Source organism: Erpetoichthys calabaricus, chromosome 2, assembly GCF_900747795.2.
Source record: "Erpetoichthys calabaricus chromosome 2, fErpCal1.3, whole genome shotgun sequence".
Lineage (NCBI taxonomy): Eukaryota > Metazoa > Chordata > Cladistia > Polypteriformes > Polypteridae > Erpetoichthys > Erpetoichthys calabaricus.
Genome location: NC_041395.2, coordinates 280,821,053 through 280,844,863, shown reverse-complemented (window position 1 = coordinate 280,844,863; position 23,811 = coordinate 280,821,053). Strand labels below are relative to the sequence as shown.

General features: G+C 36.0%; 1 protein-coding gene across 3 annotated transcripts in view; it reads left to right on the top strand.

Moving 5' to 3' along the window:
- The window catches only part of LOC114647102 (mitogen-activated protein kinase 8), a 99,520-nt gene extending 76,411 nt beyond the window's left edge, over window positions 1-23,109 (top strand). For 2 of the 3 annotated variants that reach the window (XM_028795630.2, XM_028795631.2), the window contains exons 9-12: window positions 4,922-5,046; window positions 10,746-10,809; window positions 16,825-16,902; window positions 20,245-23,109. In XM_028795630.2, coding sequence (XP_028651463.1) covers window positions 4,922-5,046; window positions 10,746-10,809; window positions 16,825-16,902; window positions 20,245-20,390 — 413 coding nt within the window. In that variant the 3' untranslated portion in view covers window positions 20,391-23,109. Of the gene's footprint in view, window positions 1-4,921; window positions 5,047-10,745; window positions 10,810-16,824; window positions 16,903-20,239 lie in introns of all 3 variants that reach the window. The other variant, XM_028795632.2, reaches the window with a different exon arrangement.
- The last annotated feature ends 702 nt before the right edge of the window (window positions 23,110-23,811 follow it).

Genomic DNA, 23,811 nt, shown 5'->3' with positions numbered 1-23,811 from the left:
ACAAGTTTATATGATTTTCTTTTTTACACTCTAGTAAACATGCATTTATTGTTAAGGGTAATAGCCACTATAATTATTTGTAATTACAGTAATCCTTCCACTTTGTGAACTTGGTATTTGTGGTTTCGGTTATTCAGAAGTTGGCTGTAAACAATTAAATCTGAATATTTTTGGAGCTTGCTGAAAGATCGCAGTGACTTGCAAAGGATATGTAAGCCAAAAATGTACAAACAATACTGAAAATAATTTGCATCACATTAAATTATGTAATATATAGGTAAAACTTTATTTGCCCCAGTGGGATATTTGGCTTTTTATAGAAGTGCTATAAATAAATAAAAAATAGGCAGGTAGATACATAAATAAATATGCATAGACACTTTGGTCCAAACACACACCAGAATGACTTTAAAGCAAGAAAATTAAAAAGAAAAAACTTATGACTTGGCTGTCACAGTCAGACATTATGCAGACATATTGCTGTTGGAATAAAGGAGCCCCAATAGCATTTTTTGACACACTTCTGTTGAGTACTTTGCTGAAAGTCCTCAGCGTTAGTGTACCAGAGAGAGGATGTACAGCATTGTTCATAATGACACTCAGTTTTGTTTTAATTCTCTCCTTCGCCACTACCGCAGGGGGTCTGGAGTACATCCTGCAACTGAGTTTGTTGAATTGGTGGGCCTCTCTTGATGTGATGTTACCAGCCCAGCACACCACAGCATAGAAAATTGCACTGGCTGTCAGAAAGTTATAGAAGATGTGAAGGATGTCACTATATTAAAGGAACACAATCTTCCAAGGAGAAGAGCCTACAGTGCCCTTTAGTCTATATCTCCTTTGTTCCAAGACCAGTACAATCTGTCGTTAATGTGAACACCCAGTACTTGTAAGACAACCACTCCTTGAATAGTGACCAGTCATAGAGGCTCTTTGGTGTGGTGAAAGTCAGTAACCAGTTCCTTGGTTTTGCTGATGTTAATGATGCTGACAATTCCCTTTGCACCAAGAAACAAAGTTCTCTATGAGACTCCTATACTCTGTCTCATTCCGTTTTATCTATACACCCCATATGTGTAGAGTTATCTGATACTTTCTGCAAGGGACATGACCTTTGTTGTAGTCGGAGGTGTACAGAGTGAGGAGAAAAAGAGATGGGACTGTTACCTGTGGTGACTCCAGTGTTGGTCACATCTGTAAAGGAAACAGTCCTCGAGTCTCACAAACCTTGTGTGATGGTGTGGGTCGGCTCCACACTTCTGATTCCTTCCAGGGGCCTCTTGATGTGATGAACTAAGCAGATGAGGACACATACATACAGAGAAAAGGGTCAGTACATAAGTGACAGTGCTTTTATTAGAAGAATCCAAAATGTTACAAAACAGTGCAGTGCTCCAACAGTTCATTAAATAAGTAATCCATAAAGTCAAGGTGCCAGTGGAGGTTAAAAACTATCTCTTAAATAATCCAATAAAAGTAAGATTGAAATTACTTGGCAGGAGGCTGTCCATAAAAATATGAGCCCTGGTGCATCCCTTTAAAAAACTAAATTCTATTCTGATCTTGCAGCCCGAGGAGATGTCATCCAACAAGCTCAGACACCCTTCTGTCCTGCACATGACCCCACCGCCCATCCTGTGGCATTCCACTCGGGTGCCACAGAGCCTCCATTCTCTGACTCCCACTGGCTTTCCGGACTTACACAGCAAGTCCTCTGGAGTAAGTTGATTGCTCCTTCTACCAGGCCGCTAAGCAGGAGCAACCCACAGCCCCATCAAGCATCAGCTACACACTTCTTTCCCAGGGCTTCATTCCTGTCTGCCTGTTCCCATTCCTCTAGCACTGGCCCACTCATTAGTGCCCTCCTTCTCTCTGTCCATTAAAATCAAAGTCATTTCTCTTTCCCGTTTTTTTTTCTTTGTCTTTTTTTTTATGCTCTTCGTGCTGACTCCCCCTTATACGGGACAGTGTCTCAATCACGCACTGCAGAAAGCCAGTGAAGCAATTGAGATAGATTGCACCCTCACGTTCACATGCTTCTCGCCTCAATTACCTCACTATCCTCTTGCAACTGAGCGACCACACACCTCCACAGAGTTGGAGTCAGCCATTAAATTGTTTATTTAAAGGCGGGCCTCTAAAATGTTAAGCCGCAGACCTGCTATTCCACACTGCGCTCTGCATGATAGATAGTCCATTATCCAGGACAACATCCACATGCATATCTCTTTACCCCTTAACAGGGATAGCTGGATAGTGTTGAAGGTGCTGGAGAAATAAAAAAAAATAAGCCATCCTCACAGTGCTGCCAGCTTCCTCTAGGTGAGAATAAGTCTTGTGGAGCAGACAGATAATAGGCAAACTGCAGTGGGTCCAGGTGGTCTACCACAAAAGTGCAGGATGTTTTTCACAACAGTGGCACTTTCTAAGCACAAAGTAGGTCAGCACAGGCCTTCAGAAGACAAGGACTGATTCCATTTGGTCCTGCAGCTTTTCCTGTGTCTAGCTTTCTTAGTTGTCTCCATAATATAAGGATTAAGTTTTATTGTATACTTGTTAGTGTAAGCACATATTTAAAACCTTAATATTAAGTTGTTTTTGTTTAAAACAAAAAAAACTGTGAGGTTGTGCAGCACAGGTGTTAAACAAAACACACAAATCTCCTTATCTGGAGGTGTTGATATACCAGTTTCTTGGCTGCTTACCGTCACTGAACTGACACTGCAAATACAGTTCCAGTTGCAAATGTCAGCTTTGAGAATCTTCCTTTGCCTGTGCAGTTTTACCACAAGACCTGCTTTGCATGGCTTGATTGGGGTCAGTGGCAGATCAATCTGCCACACTTTTCCCAAGTTCATGAGCCCAAAACTCTGCTGGTTGTCGCCCCCAACACCCACCATACTAATGTTGCAAATGGAAGTAAAGATCCCGAATTGCAGCTTCAACACTTTTCAACAATTTAAAAGAGCCAAATAAGTCTTATAGGGTTTTGCGGTACTCACCGGTTTGCTAAGTTGGACAGTAGGTGGTATCTTTGTCCCGCTCCGGACAACAGTGTAGTGCTGAGTGTGAGAATGGATCCTCTTGCTGTTTTACATGACTCTCTTAGGTGCCTCACTATCAATAACAGGACTGCCTTCCATTGCAGGCTTGTCACTTTTGGTGCTGGTGATGGAATAATTTCTCGTACAATAGGTGACTCATCATGGGCTTGATGCAGCTTGTCAGCACTGTTAAAATATTAAGAATTATGAACAGTGCTAAAATTTGACTTTTTTGAAACCAGTCCACTTACCTAATCATATGGTTTGTTGGGGTCAAAGTATTTGCAAATTTTCACAAATACAGGAGTCTTCTGCCCCTCTCCTTTGCAAATGTGAAGGGGTTACTATATTTATTATTTTAAGGATTAATTGTTTTGAGGTTTACATTTTCTTTATTTATGGATAGCCAAAGTAACATTTAAATAATTCAAAATGCATCTATTTTAAGATATCTGAAATGCACTTTAATATATCTGATACTTTTCAAGATATCATTTAAATATACTGTATCTCAAATGCAATTCAGAATATCCTGACCCATTCATTCTGACATATCTCAAATACATTTTGATATTTGAAATGCAAATCAGAGTATCTAAAAATGAATTAGTGCAAAATTGTTGAAGTTTTCATTGTGACTTCCCTATTTCAAAATATTTTGAAATGAATTTTGAGATATTTTGAATGAGCAGGATATTATTTTAAAACTTTCAGATATCTGAAAACAATTTGGTGTTTTAAGATTTCTGGAAATTTAATCAGGATATTTTAATGTTCTTTGAATATCCTTCATATTAACTTAACATTTCAGATATCTAAAATATTTTTAGATCCTTTTCAGATATTTATGAATTTATTTATTTCTTCTTTTGGCTACTACCATTTAGGGGTCGCCACAGCTGCTCATTTGTCTCCCATCTATCTCTGTCTTTACAGAAAATGTAATGATTTATGTAATAGGTGTTAATGAATTTTATTTCAAGATATCTCCAATACTAAATAAAAACAGTGAACTTGTTTCAAGATATTTGAATATTAGTTTCAGATATCTTCAGTACAATTTAAAATCTCAAATTTTTCTAGATATCTCAATGTAACTTCCTGGTCATTATGAGGTAACGTCCTGGTCATTAAGCTATCTTTAAAATAGACAGGGAGTCCCGTTGAATTAATAGCAAATTTTACAGTATGTGATTTTGAGATATCTTAAAAAGCATTTTAGATATTTTAAAATGAATGCAAATCCAATTTGAGATATCCAAACATGTACTTAAGATAGTTTGAAATATATGAAAATTTATAGCAGATATCGCAAAATAAAAAAATACTTATTCTGAGCTATCTGGAAAAGAATTTTAGATGTACTAAAAAAAGGATCTGCGTTTTAAGACATCTGAAATTAATTTTCTATTCAGCTTGCAATAGGCATTAGTAATCTGTATTTCAACATTTATTTTCACAAGAGCATAACTTTTTCCATTTTAAACCTTGATCATTTAGATTTAGTGTACATACTGAATAAAAAACGTAAACCTGAAAGGTAAGCTGTAAATTACTGCACAATTTTTGCCTATGATGGAGTTTAATGGTTGACTTTCCTTAAATATCAGTAGGCAATATACACCTAAAAACAAGTTTTATGTTATTTGAGTGCAGCATTTACTGTTTAAGATATGTGTTTCAGTGCTTAGGAGCATCATTATAGTGACCTGGGAATATCTAGGTATTCTTGAAAAATGCAAAGAAAATACTGATGCTGATGATAATAGTTCCATATGCAGCTTATTCCATTTTTGGAATAAAGTTGCTACTGTATTTCATTAAAATAATTTTAATCACCGGTTTAATGTATTGCTGTTAATATACTTATTTTATAGCCAGCCAAGCAAGAGATTTGTTATCTAAAATGCTCGTCATTGATGCTTCCAAAAGAATATCTGTTGATGAAGCTCTTCAGCACCCTTACATCAATGTCTGGTATGATCCTTCTGAAGTCGAAGCAGTAAGTGTACAGTTTTATGTCAGCTATTTTCAAGCATATTAATAAAATTACAGTAAGGTTTCTTCAGTTAGTGGTGTACTGTTTTATTATGTCAGCTTTGTTCAAACATAGTAATACAATTACAGTAAGGTTTCTACAGTTATGTGGTAAAAGCTGCTTATATATATATATGTATATGTATGTATATGTGTGTATATGTGTAATATTACTGAAATACTTTGTTAAATGTGAAAATGTTAATCAGGAATCTCTGCTGTAGTGGTGTACTGCAATAGCAGCACTAGGGTATTCAAAAAACACAAAGTGATTATAGAACTACAGAAATAAGCTAAGCATGTCTAATTAAATTTCAATAACCACACATTGTAACCTGCTGCGTTAGAAGCTCAGTTACAGTGTTCAACAAATTTTATGTATTTGCTGCAGCTAGTAAACAATCCACAATACTGTCAAACCATTCAGTTTTGTTATTTTTTTTATTGCAAGCCATCTAGTATAAGTTGTTCATTTTCCATTTAGTAAAGTTAAAAATTCTGTGGACTACATGTTTGTTTTCAGAAGAGGTACTATATATGGTACTAGTTAGTATACCATTAAAATTAAATTAAGTGCTTACTATGTTTTTAAATACATGCCTTGTTTCATTTGTACTACCACTACAAATGGTGGAGATGGATGTATAATAGAGGCACCTCTGCATAAATTATCTTTGATCTTTAAATTATGCTCCTGCCCTTATCCTGTATTTGCAGCTGTATTAACCGCATTACCAGTTAACCAACTGTTTTTTTTTTTGTTTTTATTTGCTTTTTGTGTTTTTTTTGGACTACAAGGTTTCATGTAGCTTTCAACTGGCCTGCCTGTGCTGTACTTTTAAATTTACTTTCTAGTTGTGTGCTAACTTTACCGCTAATAATTAAAATGTGTTTTATCTATTTTGATATATTAATCTTTTTTTGGAATTTGCTTTGACTAACTGCATCTGCAATATTTAAACCGTGATAATTCACTTATTGATCATTGTAATATTACATGAAATCCGTTTTTTTTTTTTTTTGGTGAAAAACATAACCGTGGCAATTCACACAATTTTATAAGAATTCATTACAAAAAGATTTTTCCCAGTGTGGTCTGGGGCTGTTCTAGAATGTGTATATACAAGAAAGGTAGGTTACCTGACTCATTTTATACAACCTGACTCAAGATAGGTATGTTCAATGTACAAATTGTAGTCAAATTACAGCATGCTTTACACATATTGATTAGGAGTGTATCTCAACAACAGCCTGGTACCCGTTCCATTTCTAAAATGTTTGACTGAAAGATCCTTTTCCCTAGAAATACTGCTTCTGTCCTGATCTTTCAAACATTACATATTCTAGCCTTTTTATAAAACTTACTGTCTGCAGCTTGTCTGACCACCATATTTTTCCAGGAACTAACCATGTTGCATTATTTATGACGGGCAGAATGAGACATTCACAGGGTGTGCACATCCCACTTTCACATTGACCATGTCATTTATGGAGTGCTTAAATTCTGAAATTTTGCTTTCTTGTGAAATGTAAATTGGCCTTTAACCGCAACCCTTAATTTTCCTTCACCATCAGTTGAAGGTATTAAAATACCTGTCTTAAAATAGGAAAGGCTATTTTTTGAACATAGTCCTGATTCTTTCGTCGATTATAATAGACGCTAACGCATCAGCCTGAAATACTGTATAGCAATGTTCTGGGATTTGGTAATACATTTGTGCAGTAAAGTAAGCCACAGTTCTGGTACAACGTTTGCATTCGTATACAATTTGAAAGAAAAAAAAAAAAAAAAAAAAGTTTCTAAGTGCCCAGTAATGTTGAGCTGACATTAATTTTCAATTGAGTTTCTCTAAAAAGTTCATTTAATTTGATTCTAAATTATTTCTGTCTTGAGTAAATGTAGATATATATGCAACTATTCCGTGAAATTCAACTCTTTTATTAGAAGAAAGAGGTATTTTGAAAATGAAAGAATGGATCACAACAGTGTTTCTCAAACTTGAAATCATTTACAGATTGCAATCATTCCCAACAATTGTACTGTTCAGATCAAGATTGCAAGGCACAGTAGTATATCAAAATGTAGATTGGGAAGCAGTGGATTAAAATGTTTTCTAACCTCCTTAATCTAATTCTGAGTTATGGCGAGTTAGAGCCCTTCCTGACAGCACTGAGCAAGAAAGAAACTAGCCATAGTTGGGTCACCAATCCATCACACTTACACGCACAATCAACATATAGTAATAATTAAAGCAACAATCAACTTGACAAGGTGTCTTTGGGCCATGATACTCATTAAGCCAAGAAACATACCAATTTTGAGAATGCTTCTGTTTTAATGCACATTTTACTGAACAGTTGGCCTGACTTTTTTATATTTCAGGCAATTTTTAGAATATGTAAATTGAAAAAAAGTGTTTTGTTGTGAACAATGTTTACATTAAAGGATTCTTCTTCTTTCGACTGCTCCCGTTAGGGGTTGCCACAGCGGATCTTCATTTTCCATATCTTCCTGTCCTCTGCATCTTGCTCTGTTACATCCATCACCTGCATGTCCTCTCTCACCCCATCCATAAACCTTCTCTTAGGCCTTCCTCTTTTCCTCTTGCCTGGCAGCTCTATCCTTAACATCCTTCTCCAAATATACCCAACATCTCTTCTCTGCACATGTCCAAGCCAACGCAATCTTGCCTCTCCGACTTTGTCTCCCAGCTGTCCAACCTGAGTTGACCCTCTAATGTACTCATTTTTAATTCTGTCCATCCTCGTCACACACAATGCAAACCTTAGCATCTTTAACTCTGCCATCTCCAGCTCTGTCTCCTGCTTTCTGGTCAGTGCCATCATGTCCAGCCCATATAACATAGCTGGTCTCACTACCGTCCTGTAGACCTTCCCTTTCACTCTTGCTAATACCCATCTGTCACAAATTACTCCTGACACTCTTCTCCACCTGTTCCACCCTTCCTGCACTCTTTTTTACTTCTCTTCCACAATCTCTGTTGCTCTGTACTGTTGATCCCAAGTATTTAAGCTCCTCCACCCTCGCCAACTCTACTCCCTGCATCCTCACCATACCACTGACCTCCCTCTCATTCACACTCGTATTCTCTCTTGTTACTACTGATCTTCATTCCTCTCCTCTCTAGAGTATATCTCCATGTCTCCTTGACCTGCTCCCTACTTTCGCTACAGATCACAATGTCATCAGCAAACATTATAGTCTACGGGGGACTCCTATCTAATCTCGTCTGTCAAACCTGTCCATCACCATTACAAATAAGAAAGGGCTCAGAGCTGATCCCTGATGTAATTCCACCTCCACGTTGAATGCATCCGTCACTCCTACTGCAGACCTCACCACTGTTACACTTCTCTCGTACATATCCTGTGCAACTCTTACATACTTCTCTGCCACTTCCAACTTCCTCATACAATACCACAACTGCTCTTGAGGAACCCTGTCATATGCTTTCTCCAGGTCCACAGACGCAATGCAACTCCTTCTGGCCTTCTCTAAACTTCTCCATCAACACCCTCAGAGCATTCGTCACATCTGTGATGCTCTTTCTTGGCATGAAAGCATATTGCTGCTCACTAATAATCACCTACCTTCTAAACCTAGCTTCCACTACTCTTTCCCATAACTTAAGCTGTGGCTCATCAATTTTATCCCCCTGTAGTTACTACAGCTCTGCATATCCCCCTTATTCTTAAAAATCGGTACCAGTACAATTCTTCTCCACTCCTCAGGCATCCTCTTACTTTCCAAGATTCCATTAAACTCCACTGCCATCTCTCCTAAATAACCTCCATGCTTCCACAGGTATGTCATCTTTACCAACAGCCTTTCTATTCTTCATTCTCTTCATAGCTGTTCTTACTTCCTCTTTGCTAATCCGTTGCACTTCTGATTCATTATCTCCACATCATCCAACTTTCTCTCACTCTCTTCCTCTTCATTCATCAGCCTCTCAAAGTACTCTTTCCATCTGCTCAACACAACCTTCTCGCTTGCATGTTTCCATATTTATCCATTATCACCCTAACCTGCTGCGCATCTTTCCCAGCTCAGTCCCCTGTCTAGCCAATTGGTACAGGTCCTTTTCTCCCTCCTTAGTGTCCAGTCTCTCATACAACTCATCATATGCCTTTTCTTTAGCCTTTGCCACCTCTCTATTCACCTTACACCTTATCTCCTTGTACTCTTGTCTACTTTCTGCATCTCTCTGACTATCCCATTTCTTCTTCACCGTCCTCTTCCTCTGTATACTCTCCTGTACTTCTCCATTCCACCACCGAGTTTCCTTTTCCTCCTTGCTCTGTCCAGATGTCACTTCTGCTGTAGTTACCCAGCTGTCTGGTAACTCTTCACTGCCACCCAGTGCCTGTATTACCTCCTCCTTAAACTCAGCCTTGCAGTCTTCCTTTTTCCACCATTTGATCCTTTCCTCTTCCCTCACTCTCCTCCTCTACTTGATCTCCAATTTCATCCTACAGGCCACCATCCTATGCTGCCTAACTACAATTTCCCCTGCCTCCACTTTGTAGTCCTCAATTTCCTTCAGATTGACTCTTCTGTATAGGATATAATCTACCTGTGTACATCTTCCTCCACTCTTGTACGTCACCCTATGTTCTTCCCTATTCTTAAAATATGTATTCACTACAGCCATGTTCATCCTTTTTTCAAAATCCACTATCATCTGACCTTCTTCATTCCTTGACACCATACCTACCCATCACCTCCTCCTCTTCTCTGATAATATATAGACAGATAATATAAAATGAAATAACCCTTTTACAAGTATTATAACAAACTGATTTTCTTTACTTCTCCACTGGGACAAGGCTAAAGAAGCAAAAACTACAAGGAAGAGATCTTCAAGTCCAAAGTGTATAGAAGGCAGCAAACAGGACTTCAGAATGACCTCACAATTCAACAGTTTATGAATAAGAATGGAAAATAAGCAAAACTAGCGGCTCAAGTAGGGTGAATGAGTAAGATTAAAGTGAAATAGGACCAGCTGTAGCCATTCTTTGCACCCAAAGACTGTAAGGTATCTGTGTAATATGTGCAACCATAGACAATTAGGAATTAAGCCAGTTGCTTTTATCCAGAGGTGTGTGGAGTGGTCTGTTTAATTGATTCCAGAGAAAAATAGTTGTACATGAATTACCTTATAAAATAATAGCATTCCATTTAGGATTGACTTATTTGGAGGATTTTCAACAGCTGGAGTTTGGCTCTAATCATGTATTTATTTGTATTTATAGGCATAAATAAAGTATAATAAAAACAGTAAAGTAATAAGTACAGTATCATACACTTTTCACAGTATTTTAAAGTTAACCATGAGATAAAAAGTACAGCACTTGTAAATATGCCTTCTAAGTGTCATTTGTTAACTGCTACTTGTACTTTAAGAAAGTAAACCAATGTATAGTTTTTTATCGTGTGCTATTTAGTTAAAGTTCTCTTGATGAGATTTTATCACTTAAGGCTTGTGTTTTGATACCTCGTGTTTTCTTCAAGAAAAGCATGATTTTCATTTTCTTTGAATTTTTTAATATTATACTTAAAAGTTGCATGCACAGGCAAAATAAACTTTTCTTATGACTGAATTTAGACTTTCTTTTACATGATTATAAATTTCTTTTCAGCCTCCACCAATAATTACTGATAAACAGTTAGATGAAAGAGAACATACAGTTGAAGAATGGAAAGGTAATATATGTTCTTACGAGATTATGCATTTAAGGCTAATGCATTAGGCTCTTGGCTAAGTAAATTGTTATTTCCTATGAGAATATTGCTTTTAATATATAGCAGTTTATTAAATCTTAAGGTACTGAGTACCTTGTATATCTTCTGTTCTTTACTATTTCTTCTCAGAATTTTAAATATGATATGCATTTTAAAGCTAATTGCATGTTTGACTGATCAACCAATGATATATCTGTAATGAGCATAATTAACTGTCCAGTTGCCTCGCAGAATACCCACATTTGCTATTCTTGTATACAGAAGGCTTGTTGTACTAACCCTTTTTTTAAATCTTGATGTTGCCATTTGTTCCTAGTTTGTGTCTTGCTGTTACTGCTCCTGTAGTGCCAATTTACCACGCTATTTTTGAAGGAATGAGTGAAACATTTTATATTTGCTTTCATGAACCAATATTGCAGTAGAGATACATAATCATTTTGGAAAAAAAAGAATGAATAACATTCTCACATTACTATTTCTCTTATCTTTTTCACATAAACCCTCTTCCAGTGACATGATATGAAGAAGCTGCACAAATGCAAAATACACATACCTCTCAAATATAGAAAGTTTGTCTTTGTAATTATCTAGACTTTTACAGATTTGATTAATATTCATTTACAATATGCTATAGTTAAAGTTTTTTCAGAGTAGAACGGGCAATTTGTCAAAAAGAAATGTTCACCTTTGATGTTCATTCAGCTTGGCTCAACTTTCCCATGGCTGGTGTTCACACATGCAGCAGCATTATCATTTTGTAGGCAGCTCTGAACAAATCTACATAGCTTTCTTTTAAGCAGGGGTACATCTCTCATAGAACAGGATTGAGTGGGTTGCTAAAGATGTGCCATTAAATAATTCACTAACACTTTAGGTACTGTAAAAATGCATCTATTACTCATTTATTCTTGTGTAACAAGACCTTGACAAAGGCTTCTTTTTGTCATAGTTTTGCTGATAAAGCATCAGTAGAACCTTCTCAGTGCGGTGTGGCATATTAGGAGCCTTTGATACACTGGTAAAATTACCTATGAATATGAAGAATTCACAGATCTTATACCAAAATAATCAATACAAGTCTCAGTTAAGCTGCTTCTGACCATTCTAACGTGAAATTATTTTAGTAGTTCACATTACAGAGATGAATAACCACTTTAAGTGATGCTTTGTAAGTATTATTAACACCAAAAACAGCCTTTTCCAATGTCTTCATACATAACAATAAATGAGTAATAAATGCATTTTTGCAGTACCTAAAGTATTACCAATATTTCTAACACTCTCTGTAAAGATGTTCTGAACTCCCAGCTACAAGTAAAAGTCCTCCTGAGGAACCATTCACCTGCATGACTAGTATTTATGGGCTATTTTGGCACTTTTATTAAATGGGGCTTAAAAGTCTGCTTCATTTTCTCACAGTTCCCTTAGTCGTTAGAATATTGTAAAGTGCGCTGTACATCTTGGGTGGTCCTTAAGTTAGATAAAATACGTATTTTGTTATGATGAAAATAATGTAGCTGTATTTTTCACCCCTAGCCAACAAAAGCCATCACCAAGCAACGACACATTACATGATATTTTTCCAGCAATTTTAAGTTGAACACTTCACTTTATCATAATGTTCGCAAGTTGGGCGCAGTCTAGGCATATGTAGTCTTACATCCCCAGCGAATTGGGGCATTTTGACAAAATCAAGTGGGTTTGATTTTTTTATTTAAGTCATAAGAACTTTCTCTGTCTTTACAAGAGCTGAGAACCAGTGCCCACTTACCTGGAACTAAAATGTATATAATGCAGGTATGAGGGGAAAAAATGAATGCATGTGTTTTGGACCTTGCAAATAGATAGAGCCCAATCCGTCTCATGTTTTATGTACCACAGCTGACTGGAAAAAAAGAAAAAAACTTTGCCATACCTGGAAAGCATTTGTGCAGTTCCTACTGTTAAGCGGCATGTTATTGGATGTCAGGAAAAGGAGCAAGCTTGTAATACTTTGGAAATGGACACTGTGCTGGAAGGTCATGTTATACAACATTCTGAGGCAACAAGACCAACATCTGCAGCCATCAAGTTTAATTTGCTACCCCAACTAGAAGCCTTGTATTGTGACACCAGCTTTAGACTTCTTAAAAGGATAATATTCTATATAACTATGACATAAATGAGCACTGGGTGATTTTTTTATTTTTTTTTCTTCAATGAAATGGTTTAATTCAAATTCATGTTTTAGAGTGATGTGCAAACATGAAAATCTTGTTTTTGTTTTTTTTTTTTTGCTTTTTTTTAACCAGATGGTATAGTTAAACAGTTGAGCAAAGTTGTGTATAGTCATAACATTATTGCAATGAATATGAAAAGCTTCTCTTATGAATGAGTATATTTCAAAGTCAGTTATCTGGAATTGGTTTGGATATGAAAGATCAGATCTTGAGCAAACTAATATAAAATGCAAAGTTTGCAAAAAGGTGAAATCAGTTTAAAGTGGCAGTACAACCAATTTATTTTCAGCACTTAAAACAGAAGCAGCAGACTACAACCAGTGCTAGAAAACATGAGACAAAAATAAAGCCAGTCACCAACTGAGAGCTTCGATGTATTTTTCACCCTGCTTCACTTTGGCTGATCCATTATAAAACTAATGAACCTTAAGCTTCAGGGCCCATAATCCCAGAGGTGGCCCTTAAATGACTTTAGTCCACATTGCTTAAAAAGTTTGGGTGTCTACTTTATGAGGAGGGTTTTTTAATATTAATAATATCAATACAAAATAATACTTTAATAACCTTTTAATTTTTATCAGAAAAATAAAATTTGCGGTGATCTCTCATGAAACCATCCCACTTAAGAAGATAACAGTGGTTACCCAGATCTAATAGCTGGTTGCAAAGGGGCCCCCATAACAGTTTAATCTTCAGGGTGCCAAAAGTTTAAGTCCACCACAAGGCACACTTCCTGTTATATATCTCTTTAGAAATCTTGATTACATTAGTAGCAAAGCGTGCCTTATCTGGGGCCAGGGGAAGAATATCCCGTCTTACCCTGAAACAGTGGCCAGGCTATAGTTTGGGAGAAGAACAAGAATGCTGTCTGAAATGGACAATCAGAAGTCCATCAGAGCACTCTTAGGTGAAGTGACTCCTCCATAGGCAGGCCACCTTGGAGACCTGTACTCATTGCTGGTATGTCACTTAAGCAACTAGAATACCAGTTTAGGGTAGTGTAGCTTCATTGACCATTTTCTTTCATTTAGGCAATAAGGTATCACAAGTAGGAGGAACAATTAAATGTTGTTATATCTAGGTGTCAGGTATTTTATTGGTTCACTCTTAGAGTGTAAGTAGTACATTATCTGTACATTATTATAGGTCGGGAGGTGGGTGGTGCCTTTCAACTGTGATAACAGATAGTTAAGCACGTGCCAGTAGCTATCAATCTGAGAGAAGATGCTACAATAAAATAAAAAGTACACCCACTTAGGAATGCAGAGCTGGGTTAGTAATATCTATTTACAGCTGATAACTATTAAAATTTATTGTTGGGTAATCCACACGGCCCATTTCTCTACAGCACAAAATACTCCATGAGAAAAGCAGCATTTGCCTTTGCATGGCAGAGAACTTCTCTGCAAATAATTTAACTACATAATTAATTAGAAATCTCCATAAGGGACGTCTTGTTGCATGTGAGAAACAAAACGGGGGTAGGACAGCTAATAATTGTTTTTCAAAAAAAAAAAACTAAAAAAAGGCAATCGGTCCCTCCACTATCATTTATGTGAAGTCTGTTGCATTTTCCCTAGCAGCAGCTTTTCACATTCACTGTTTGGTGATTATCATTGTTTGCTTCAAGGCAAAGACATTTATGAAAAAGCATATAGAACATATTGAGAGTGACACCAGCACCTACTCAAGCTAGTTTGGTAAAACAATTCAAAATGAGCTGTTTAATTCCACAAGTGAGAAGGTAATTGAGCATATAGTGAGTGACATCAAGCAGTTCACATATTATTCCTTGATTTTGATTTGCACACCTGATGTTAGCCAAGAGGCATAAATGACACTAATTGTAAGAATTGTCACACTAGAGGAAGTACCCAGGATTAAAGAATGCTTCATGGGATTTCTTCTAGCAACAGAGACAACAGGACAAATTTTGTCTTCTCATGCCCTGGACAGACTTGAACTAAATATTACTTAGATGATTGCAGAGGGGAATTATACAGTGTAACAATTGTGCCTACATGAAGGATAAGCACAAAAGGTGTGCAGGCCAGACTACTGCAAAGAAATCCCCAAGTTCTGCCCACACCCTAAATTCAGTGGTAGCAGATACAACCTTTTGGACATCAGCAAAACGTTTTAGTTTTTGCTGCACTTCAAAGGTGGACTACCTGATGCAACATGCATCTCTCTCAATACATGTTTGCATTCTGCTAGTCTGGGCCCCACAGCAAGACCTTGCCTAGGATCCCAAAATGGTTAGTGCCAGCCCTGCCTGTGGCTGCAGTAAAGGAAAGAAGCTGGCTGGTGTGTCATGTGAGCTAAACTTTTTTGTTTGTTTGTTTTTGAAGAAAGGAACCTGTAAGTGAACTGCAAGTACAGAAAACTCTTCACAGAAATAAGTTTTCTTATTTGCACCTTTTCTTATTGTCAGTAAACATACATATGTGTTTTTGTATTTCTAGGAAGGGTACAGTTGTATTTTCAGTTAGCCTTCTCATGTTGTGTTTAGCTGAAGAATAGCTGAAAGCGATTTTTATGATGAAATACTTACACTGTGAATCGTCCAGAAGTTTATTGCTATAATATCAAATATATAAAAATCATTCTGAAGTTTGTATTATTGTCCTGCCCTCCACACAGACTATGTGCTTTGACAAACAGATAAAACACCTTTCCTTATCTAAAACTCTATAGACGGTTGTTTCTTTATCCACATGTTTATTGGAATTCAAAGGGTGAAACTAAAACAGAGAAAAAAGATACAAGGTGCTAAGTGGCTTTATATTAACAACAAACATATCCTACAAATATATATTAATGTGCTATTTTATACATATTATTAATAAACTACTAAAGGAGTTACTTCCATTTTGCAAATAAATATAAAAGGAAGGATAACATTAAAACTGCTACTCACTTAGGGTATAAGAACAGTATAAGAGTTCATCTCTGTTTCTAGATCCAACTAAATACATTCTGAAAAAATTAAAAGGATGTGAATAGATTTTAGTAGGCAATGCCCTAGGATAGATGGGTGGATTCATAGCTATGTGTATTTTATGCAGTGTACTAATTGGGAACAAGTAAACTGGTTGCTACACTGGGAGAAGACGGGAGACTTGAGTCATCAGTTGCAGCTGGTTTAGGGTTTTATTTAATGTGCTGTTCCAGAAAGGCTCTTCACTAAGCTTGCACAGCCCTTGAAATGGGAGAGCAATAAGAATTATTACTGCAGATTTACATAATATATTAACATCATAGTAATGAGTCCATTTTAAAATTTGACTTATATTTCCTAGAGAGCTGCAACATTGGACTCACTTTGTATGTCTAGCATAGTAGAAAGGCAACTGTGGTGTGACTTGCCTTTTAAAACCCATGTTTTTGACCTTTGCACTACAAGATTTCTCATTATGAAAGTTGGATGCATAAAGAATGTTCATATTTGCGCTTTGAGTATAGATCTTGAATACATTGAAGAAATGTAGTGCCTATTATGGTGAAGGTTTCAGGACACTTTTTTATTACTTGTTTTGCTAACAGACAGACTTACTAAATCAAGTTAATTATATATGAAGTAACAGCATAAATTTTGAAGCAAAAACTATTTGATATAAAAAATTGTTACTCTCTAAAACTGTATCTGGTATTCAGGCAAGTTGTCAGTCTTTGTTTAGAAATCTAGATGCACTTTATATTGTTATATACAACATTCTTTTTATTTATTTTTTCATTATCTTTGCATTTTTTACAGAATTAATTTACAAAGAAGTACTTGAGTGGGAAGAAAGAACAAAAAATGGTGTAATTCGAGGGCAGCCAGCTTCTTTAGGTTAGTAAAACAATTTCGATTTAAAATTCTTCAATAAAAAACAGCATAAGCCATAGTAACTTACTCTTTATCATAGCTCTTGGAATTTTGGTTACTTTTTCATATTAGCATGGCTTCTGTGTAGAGTTTAAACATGCTTGTTTTACATTCTTTTCAAGTTAATTGTCAACTTATTTATAACAATGTAGTAGTTTTTTTAATGGATGGTCCTTTGTCAGAAATACTCTGTTCTTCTCTGAATTCAGAAATATAGTATTGTTAAAATTGAGTTGGAAATATGTCAGACATTTGGACTGTTAACTAGCATCTTGCCATAGTTCTGTAACAGGTGCATAAGCTGAATAAACATAATTTTAGTAATTGCAGTTGTTTGACACCATATTGTAACATTCTTAAACCAGCATAATCCAGTTCAGCTTTGCGTTTTGCCAGAAAATACCCAGGCAGTCTCTGATGCACAGCAGGAACAAACCCTGGGCAGGACACCAGTTATTCACAGGGTACACACCCACATTCACTCTGGGGCAATTTGGAATTGCTGGTTAATCTAATTTGCTTATCTTAGTACCAGTTGGCAAACACACAGATGACCGCCAAGAGCAGAATTCAAACTCTACACCTCTGTGCCTGGAAAATACTGATGACATTCAGATATACAGTGTTGTGAAAAACTATTTGCCCCCTTCCTGATTTCTTATTCTTTTGCATGTTTGTCACACAAAATGTTTCTGATCATCAAACACATTTAACCATTAGTCAAATATAACACAAGTAAACACAAAATGCAGTTTTTAAATGATGGTTTTTATTATTTAGGGAGAAAAAAAATCCAAACCTACATGGCCCTGTGTGAAAAAGTAATTGCCCCCTTGTTAAAAAATAACCTAACTGTGGTGTATCACACCTGAGTTCAATTTCCGTAGCCACCCCCAGGCCTGATTACTGCCACACCTGTTTCAATCAAGAAATCACTTAAATAGGAGCTGCCTGACACAGAGAAGTAGACCAAAAGCACCTCAAAAGCTAGACATCATGCCAAGATCCAAAGAAATTCAGGAACAAATAAGAACAGAAGTAATTGAGATCTATCAGTCTGGTAAAGGTTATAAAGCCATTTCTAAAGCTTTGGGACTCCAGCGAACCACAGTGAGAGCCATTATCCACAAATGGCAAAAACATGGAACAGTGGTGAACCTTCCCAGGAGTGGCCGGCCGACCAAAATTACCCCAAGAGCGCAGAGACGACTCATCCGAGAGCTCACAAAAGACCCCAGGACAATGTCTAAAGAACTGCAGGCCTCACTCGCCTCAGTTAAGGTCAGTGTTCACGACTCCACCATAAGAAAGAGACTGGGCAAAAACGGCCTGCATGGCAGATGTCCAAGACGCAAACCATTGTTAAGCAAAAAGAACATTAGGGCTCGTCTCAATTTTGCTAAGAAACATCTCAATGATTGCCAAGACTTTTGGGAAAATACCTTGTGGACTGATGAGACAAAAGTTGAACTTTTTGGAAGGCAAATGTCCCGTTACATCTGGCGTAAAAGGAACACAGCATTTCAGAAAAAGAACATCATACCAACAGTAAAATGTGGTGGTGGTAGTGTGATGGTCTGGGGTTGTTTTGCTGCTTCAGGACCTGGAAGGCTTGCTGTGATAGATGGAACCATGAATTCTACTGTCTACCAAAAAATCCTGAAGGAGAATGTCCGGCCATCTGTTCGTCAACTCAAGCTGAAGCGATCTTGGGTGCTGCAACAGGATAATGACCCAAAACACACCAGCAAATCCACCTCTGAATGGCTGAAGAAAAACAAAATGAAGACTTTGGCGTGGCCTAGTCAAAGTCCTGACCTGAATCCAATTGAGATGCTATGGCATGACCTTAAAAAGGCGGTTCATGCTAGAAAACCCTCAAATAAAGCTGAATTACAACAATTTTGCAAAGATGAGTGGGCCAAAATTCCTCCAGAGCTCTGTAAAAGACTCATTGCAAGTTATCGCAAACGCTTGATTGCAGTTATTGCTGCTAAGGGTGGCCCAACCAGTTATTAGGTTCAGGGGGCAATTACTTTTTCACATAGGGGCCATGTAGGTTTGGATTTTTTTTTCTCCCTAAATAATAAAAACCACCATTTACAAACTGCATTTTGTGTTTACTTGTGTTATATTTGACTAATGGTTAAATGTGTTTGATGATCAGAAACATTTTGTGTGACAAACATGCAAAAGAATAAGAAATCAGGAAGGGGGCAAATAGTTTTTCACACCACTGTATTTACAAAACACATGGAATGGATTCTTGTCAAAGGAGAATTCAAGTCACTGTTTGAGACCAATTATAATAATCCGTTTATTATAAACTGTCTTCTTAAAAAAATGTTGTTTATATTACAATTAAAAATCTAATTTAAATTAATGTAGAATTCTAATCAAATTATACATTATATATAAACTTGTATTCCTCATCTAATACCATGCCCTTTTTTTCCATTGCTTATCCTAGGGATTGCAGGGGCAACAGTCCTTGCATTGTTCCTTTTCCCAGTCACACTTGCTAGTTCATACTGAGGGATCCCAAGGAATTCCAGGCTATTTGGGAGATATCATCTTCCCAGGGAGCCCTGTGTCTTCTCTGGGGTTTTGTCCCAGCTGGTTACACCTGTAAAACCTCCACAGGAAGGCATCTGGGAGGCATCCATTTCAGTTGCCCAAACCACATCATTGAGCTCCTCTAAATACAGAGGGTCAGTGACTGTACTCTAACCCTCTTCTAAATGTCTGTTTTTCACCCTCTCTCTAAGTAAGAGCCCAGCCACCCTGGACAGAAAGATTCTATTGGCCATTTATACCTATAATCTCGTTCTTTCGGTCTTTACCTAAAACTCATGTCCATAGGGATGTTGATCAACTGGTAAATTGAGTGCCTTGCCTTCTGGCTCAGCTTCTTTTTAACCACTACAGATCGGTATAGCGACTGAATAAATGCACTCACCAACCTGATGCCTCTGTCGATCTCATCACTGCAAGAAGCAGACACAGTTCTAAGAACGTCGAACTGGACACCCTCACTTTCCTTGGCTGAACGTTAATATCTTGTCCATGACAACCACAACCAGTACAGGAGACAAAGCACAGCTCTGGCTTCATGTTTTGATACTATGTAAATAATAAAAAATACTTAAAATCCTTATAATTCTTTATGCATTTTTTTATATTTCTCTACATTGTGAACACATTGAGTTGATTGGCATACTAATTTTATAAACCTGAGGAAAAAAACAAAATATATTCACTCTTTTGGTACATTTCTGATTTAATGTTTTATTTCTCATAGCACAGGTGCAGCAATGATCAATGGCTCCCAGCATCCATCATCATCTTCATCAGTCAATGATATATCCTCAATGTCAACAGACCCCACATTGGCTTCAGATACTGACAGCAGCTTAGAAACATCAGCTGGACCACTTGGCTGCTGCAGATGACTATATTCATTTTATGGTTCTCTTTATATGTGCTAGGTGGTATGAAGTATAGGCCAAACTGAGAATTGTTCAGAGTTTTTCTAATATTTTCCCTGAAAATAATTAGGATGTAATTACTGTGTATTTTATCTGAAAAATATTCAGAGATCAGATTAAGAATTTTTAAATGCTTTCAGGTGTCTGTATGAGATCATTGTATATTAACGTTGGTCAACGTGTGTGGGATTATTTTATTACTATTTTTTTTAAGATCATAATAGCTCATGTTATTTGCTCTAGCCAAATTGTTTTTGCAATTTTGAAAGTAATTTGTGAATATTTTATGCTTTTATTAAATTAAGCCCCATTAAGTTTACAGGTTGCCATTTTGCCTTTTAATGTTTTCATGAATCTAAAAAAGATGCAATAAATCAAGACAATGATGACCTGCAGATTGGTTGAAAATTGATTGTTGCATTGAAAGATTGTGCAGAGACATTAATATGCTAAAACATTATTAAATATACAAAACCATTGTGATGCCTGACTACATCATGTAAATAGGCTGAATCTTATGAATCAGCAGTTTTTTTATATACATATAAATATATATATACAGATAGATAGATAGATATTTAAATGGTCTTAACAGGCTCTGAACATATTTTAATTTAGTGAAGCTCAGACGCCATGAATTTGTCCCTTGTTTTTTTTGGGACAGTAATTTTTTGCCTTCAGTAATTCAGCTTTTTTTTCGTACTATATGAACTTGATGATGTAGTAGGCTTAGATAATATAGGGTAAAAATCTTTCAGAATGTGGTTAAAATGTGAATGGAGAAGTTTCTGTTAGCACACAACAAACAGCTTCCTGTTTTTTTCTACAGTAATTAGCTGTGGCACTTGAGGCATAACCTCATAATACTGTCCTCTGCCATCATCTGATGATGATGGCATGAGGAAGCTGTTTAATGTTGTATTTATGGCTACAATATCAAAGGGGGTCCTGAAGGGGTATAATTTTTTTTTCTACCCAAAATTGAAAGGTTCACAAATGTATTTTTACAAATGCATGCAGATTTTAACAATCCATAGGTTGCAGATGTCTCCTATGCATGTCATTTCAGTGGCTGGAGTTGCAAGTGCAAGGACTTTTTTAGTTTGTAATAGTGAAAGCTTGATGATGTTATTATAGAGAAAGGCTCTGAGCATCGTACATAACAATAAGCATTAATGCAGATAAAATTTGATTTTATTGTCTTAATATAGCTTTGCCTTTATAACAGCAAGAGCTGAAATTTAAGTGAAAATTTTTTGGGTTTGTTTTTAAATTAATTGGAACCCCTTGCCACACACACGTTTGCGTTTTTATATTTGACCAATTTTCTTAATTCAGTATATAGAGGCAAAAAAAAATGTATGAATCAGTATGCAATAATAGCATCTTTGCAGGTTTTTTTTTCCTTTAATTTATTTATTTATTTTTTTTCTTTAATTTTAGTGGAAAAGTGCCTGTTGTGAATGGTGCAGTAGTTCATGTAAAACTACCAAAAGGTTATTTGGGTTTTGTAACAATAAATATCTGAGGTTTTTAAACTGATGTTATAGATCTGGTTTGAAGATGTCAGGTTTTTTTTTTTCCTTTTTTTTTTTAATTTAAAAAACACCCTTAATAGAATGTTTTTTTCTTTAGAATGTAAATTAATCTTAAGACTGTGTGTGTGGAATTGTGAGGAACTTCTGAGAATGTAAAAAAAAAAAAAGTAGACTAAAAGGTGAAACCATTTTACACACACGAACACACAAATATATATGTTAAAAATGTAAGGCATTTGTACAGTTTTAATCTCTCTGACCCTCTTGATCAAGCAGAATATGAGCTTATCATCAAATCTTTTTTTAATTGACATTGTTTTGTTTTGTTTTTTTCTTTTAAGTGCTCTTAATTTTATCGATCAGATCCCACTTCACGAGATGCAGTTTGAACACAAGAGTATGTTTGCTTTTGTTTTTGTTGCATCTCATACAATATTAAATACAATAACGTCAGCTTTGATGAACTACCTCACACTAAATTTCTACAAGTTCTCGGTCAAACATAGTTAACCCACATTATTAGATATAGAAATGTGAAACACAGATTTTGTTTATTTATTTATTTTTATGTGTACTATTGCCAATGTTAGGATACTTCTAGTATTATATGTAATGTATACTTCACTTAGAAGTAAGGAAACTGTTTCTGTATAATTTTTTTACAGTTCATGTGCAATACCTTCTGCAAATTGTGCAAGTAGTAATTGGTGGATCTAGCCATGTAGATGTATGTTTCTGGAGGTAGAAATAAATTGTTGGTACTGTCAATCCATGTTTTCCTTTTTATAAATGAAAACAATTTTATGTGACTTGATGGAGTCATGAGTTAAGATAATCTGCCTTACCAATTTTCAATATTTGCTCCCGGGTATCAGTGGATAAAGATCATGCATGGTGAGATACACTTTGTCCCATAGGTGGTAAGGTGAAATAAACAATTATGAGAATAACTGCATAAAAAAAGCTGATATACTGTAGTTAATGGTGCTGGCCTTAAAGATCACAAGAAAGACCAGCAGGTCAGATAACCAACTTCTCAGTATAACATGCAACACAGACAGTAAAATGTAAATTATTGGAGTATATGCACTGGAATCCAATAATGCAGTTCTTAAACATACTTAAAATAAACCATGGAATTTAAATCTTGTTGTCTTCTATTACTTTTTTTTTATCTCAACCTGTAACATAACATCAATTCTTGTAAATGTAGTACTGATAAATCAAACATTTCTGTTACACCAAAGTCTTTCATGTTCTGTATAGTGGCTGTTGGATGGCACATTTCTAAATTAATGATGCTATGGATTTAATGAATATACTGTGACTTACTAAATTGTTCAGTTCCTTGACCAATTCTGAAATTTTACTGAAACATACACTTGTTAATGTAAAATTGTTTTATGTTAGGAAACAATCTTAACTAGAAATAAAAAGTAAATGTGCTGTTTACATACTGGAAGTGTACCATCCTCACACTTTAATATTTTGAACAACCACCTTCTGTAGCAATAACAGACTTGAGTCTTTTGGAGGTATGGTGCTTTTTTTGGAAACTAGTCACCCCGCTGTTGGTTATTTCTTGTCTTGCAGAATTAAAGCATAGTTAAATTTGTATTTCAGCTGAAGCAATTCTCTGTAAAAGTGAAATGATATAAATTATTTAGATATCTTCGGAATTCTATTAAAATATGGATTTCAGAATTGCTTTAAGTATTTATCCCCTTTGTTTTAATAACATCAATTGGTTGTGGTTTTCAGTTTTCTTGAGAGATCACACTTAATACGACATCAGGGTGACCTATGTGTTCATTTCAAATCCATCTTTGTTTAGGTATTTGTTTGCA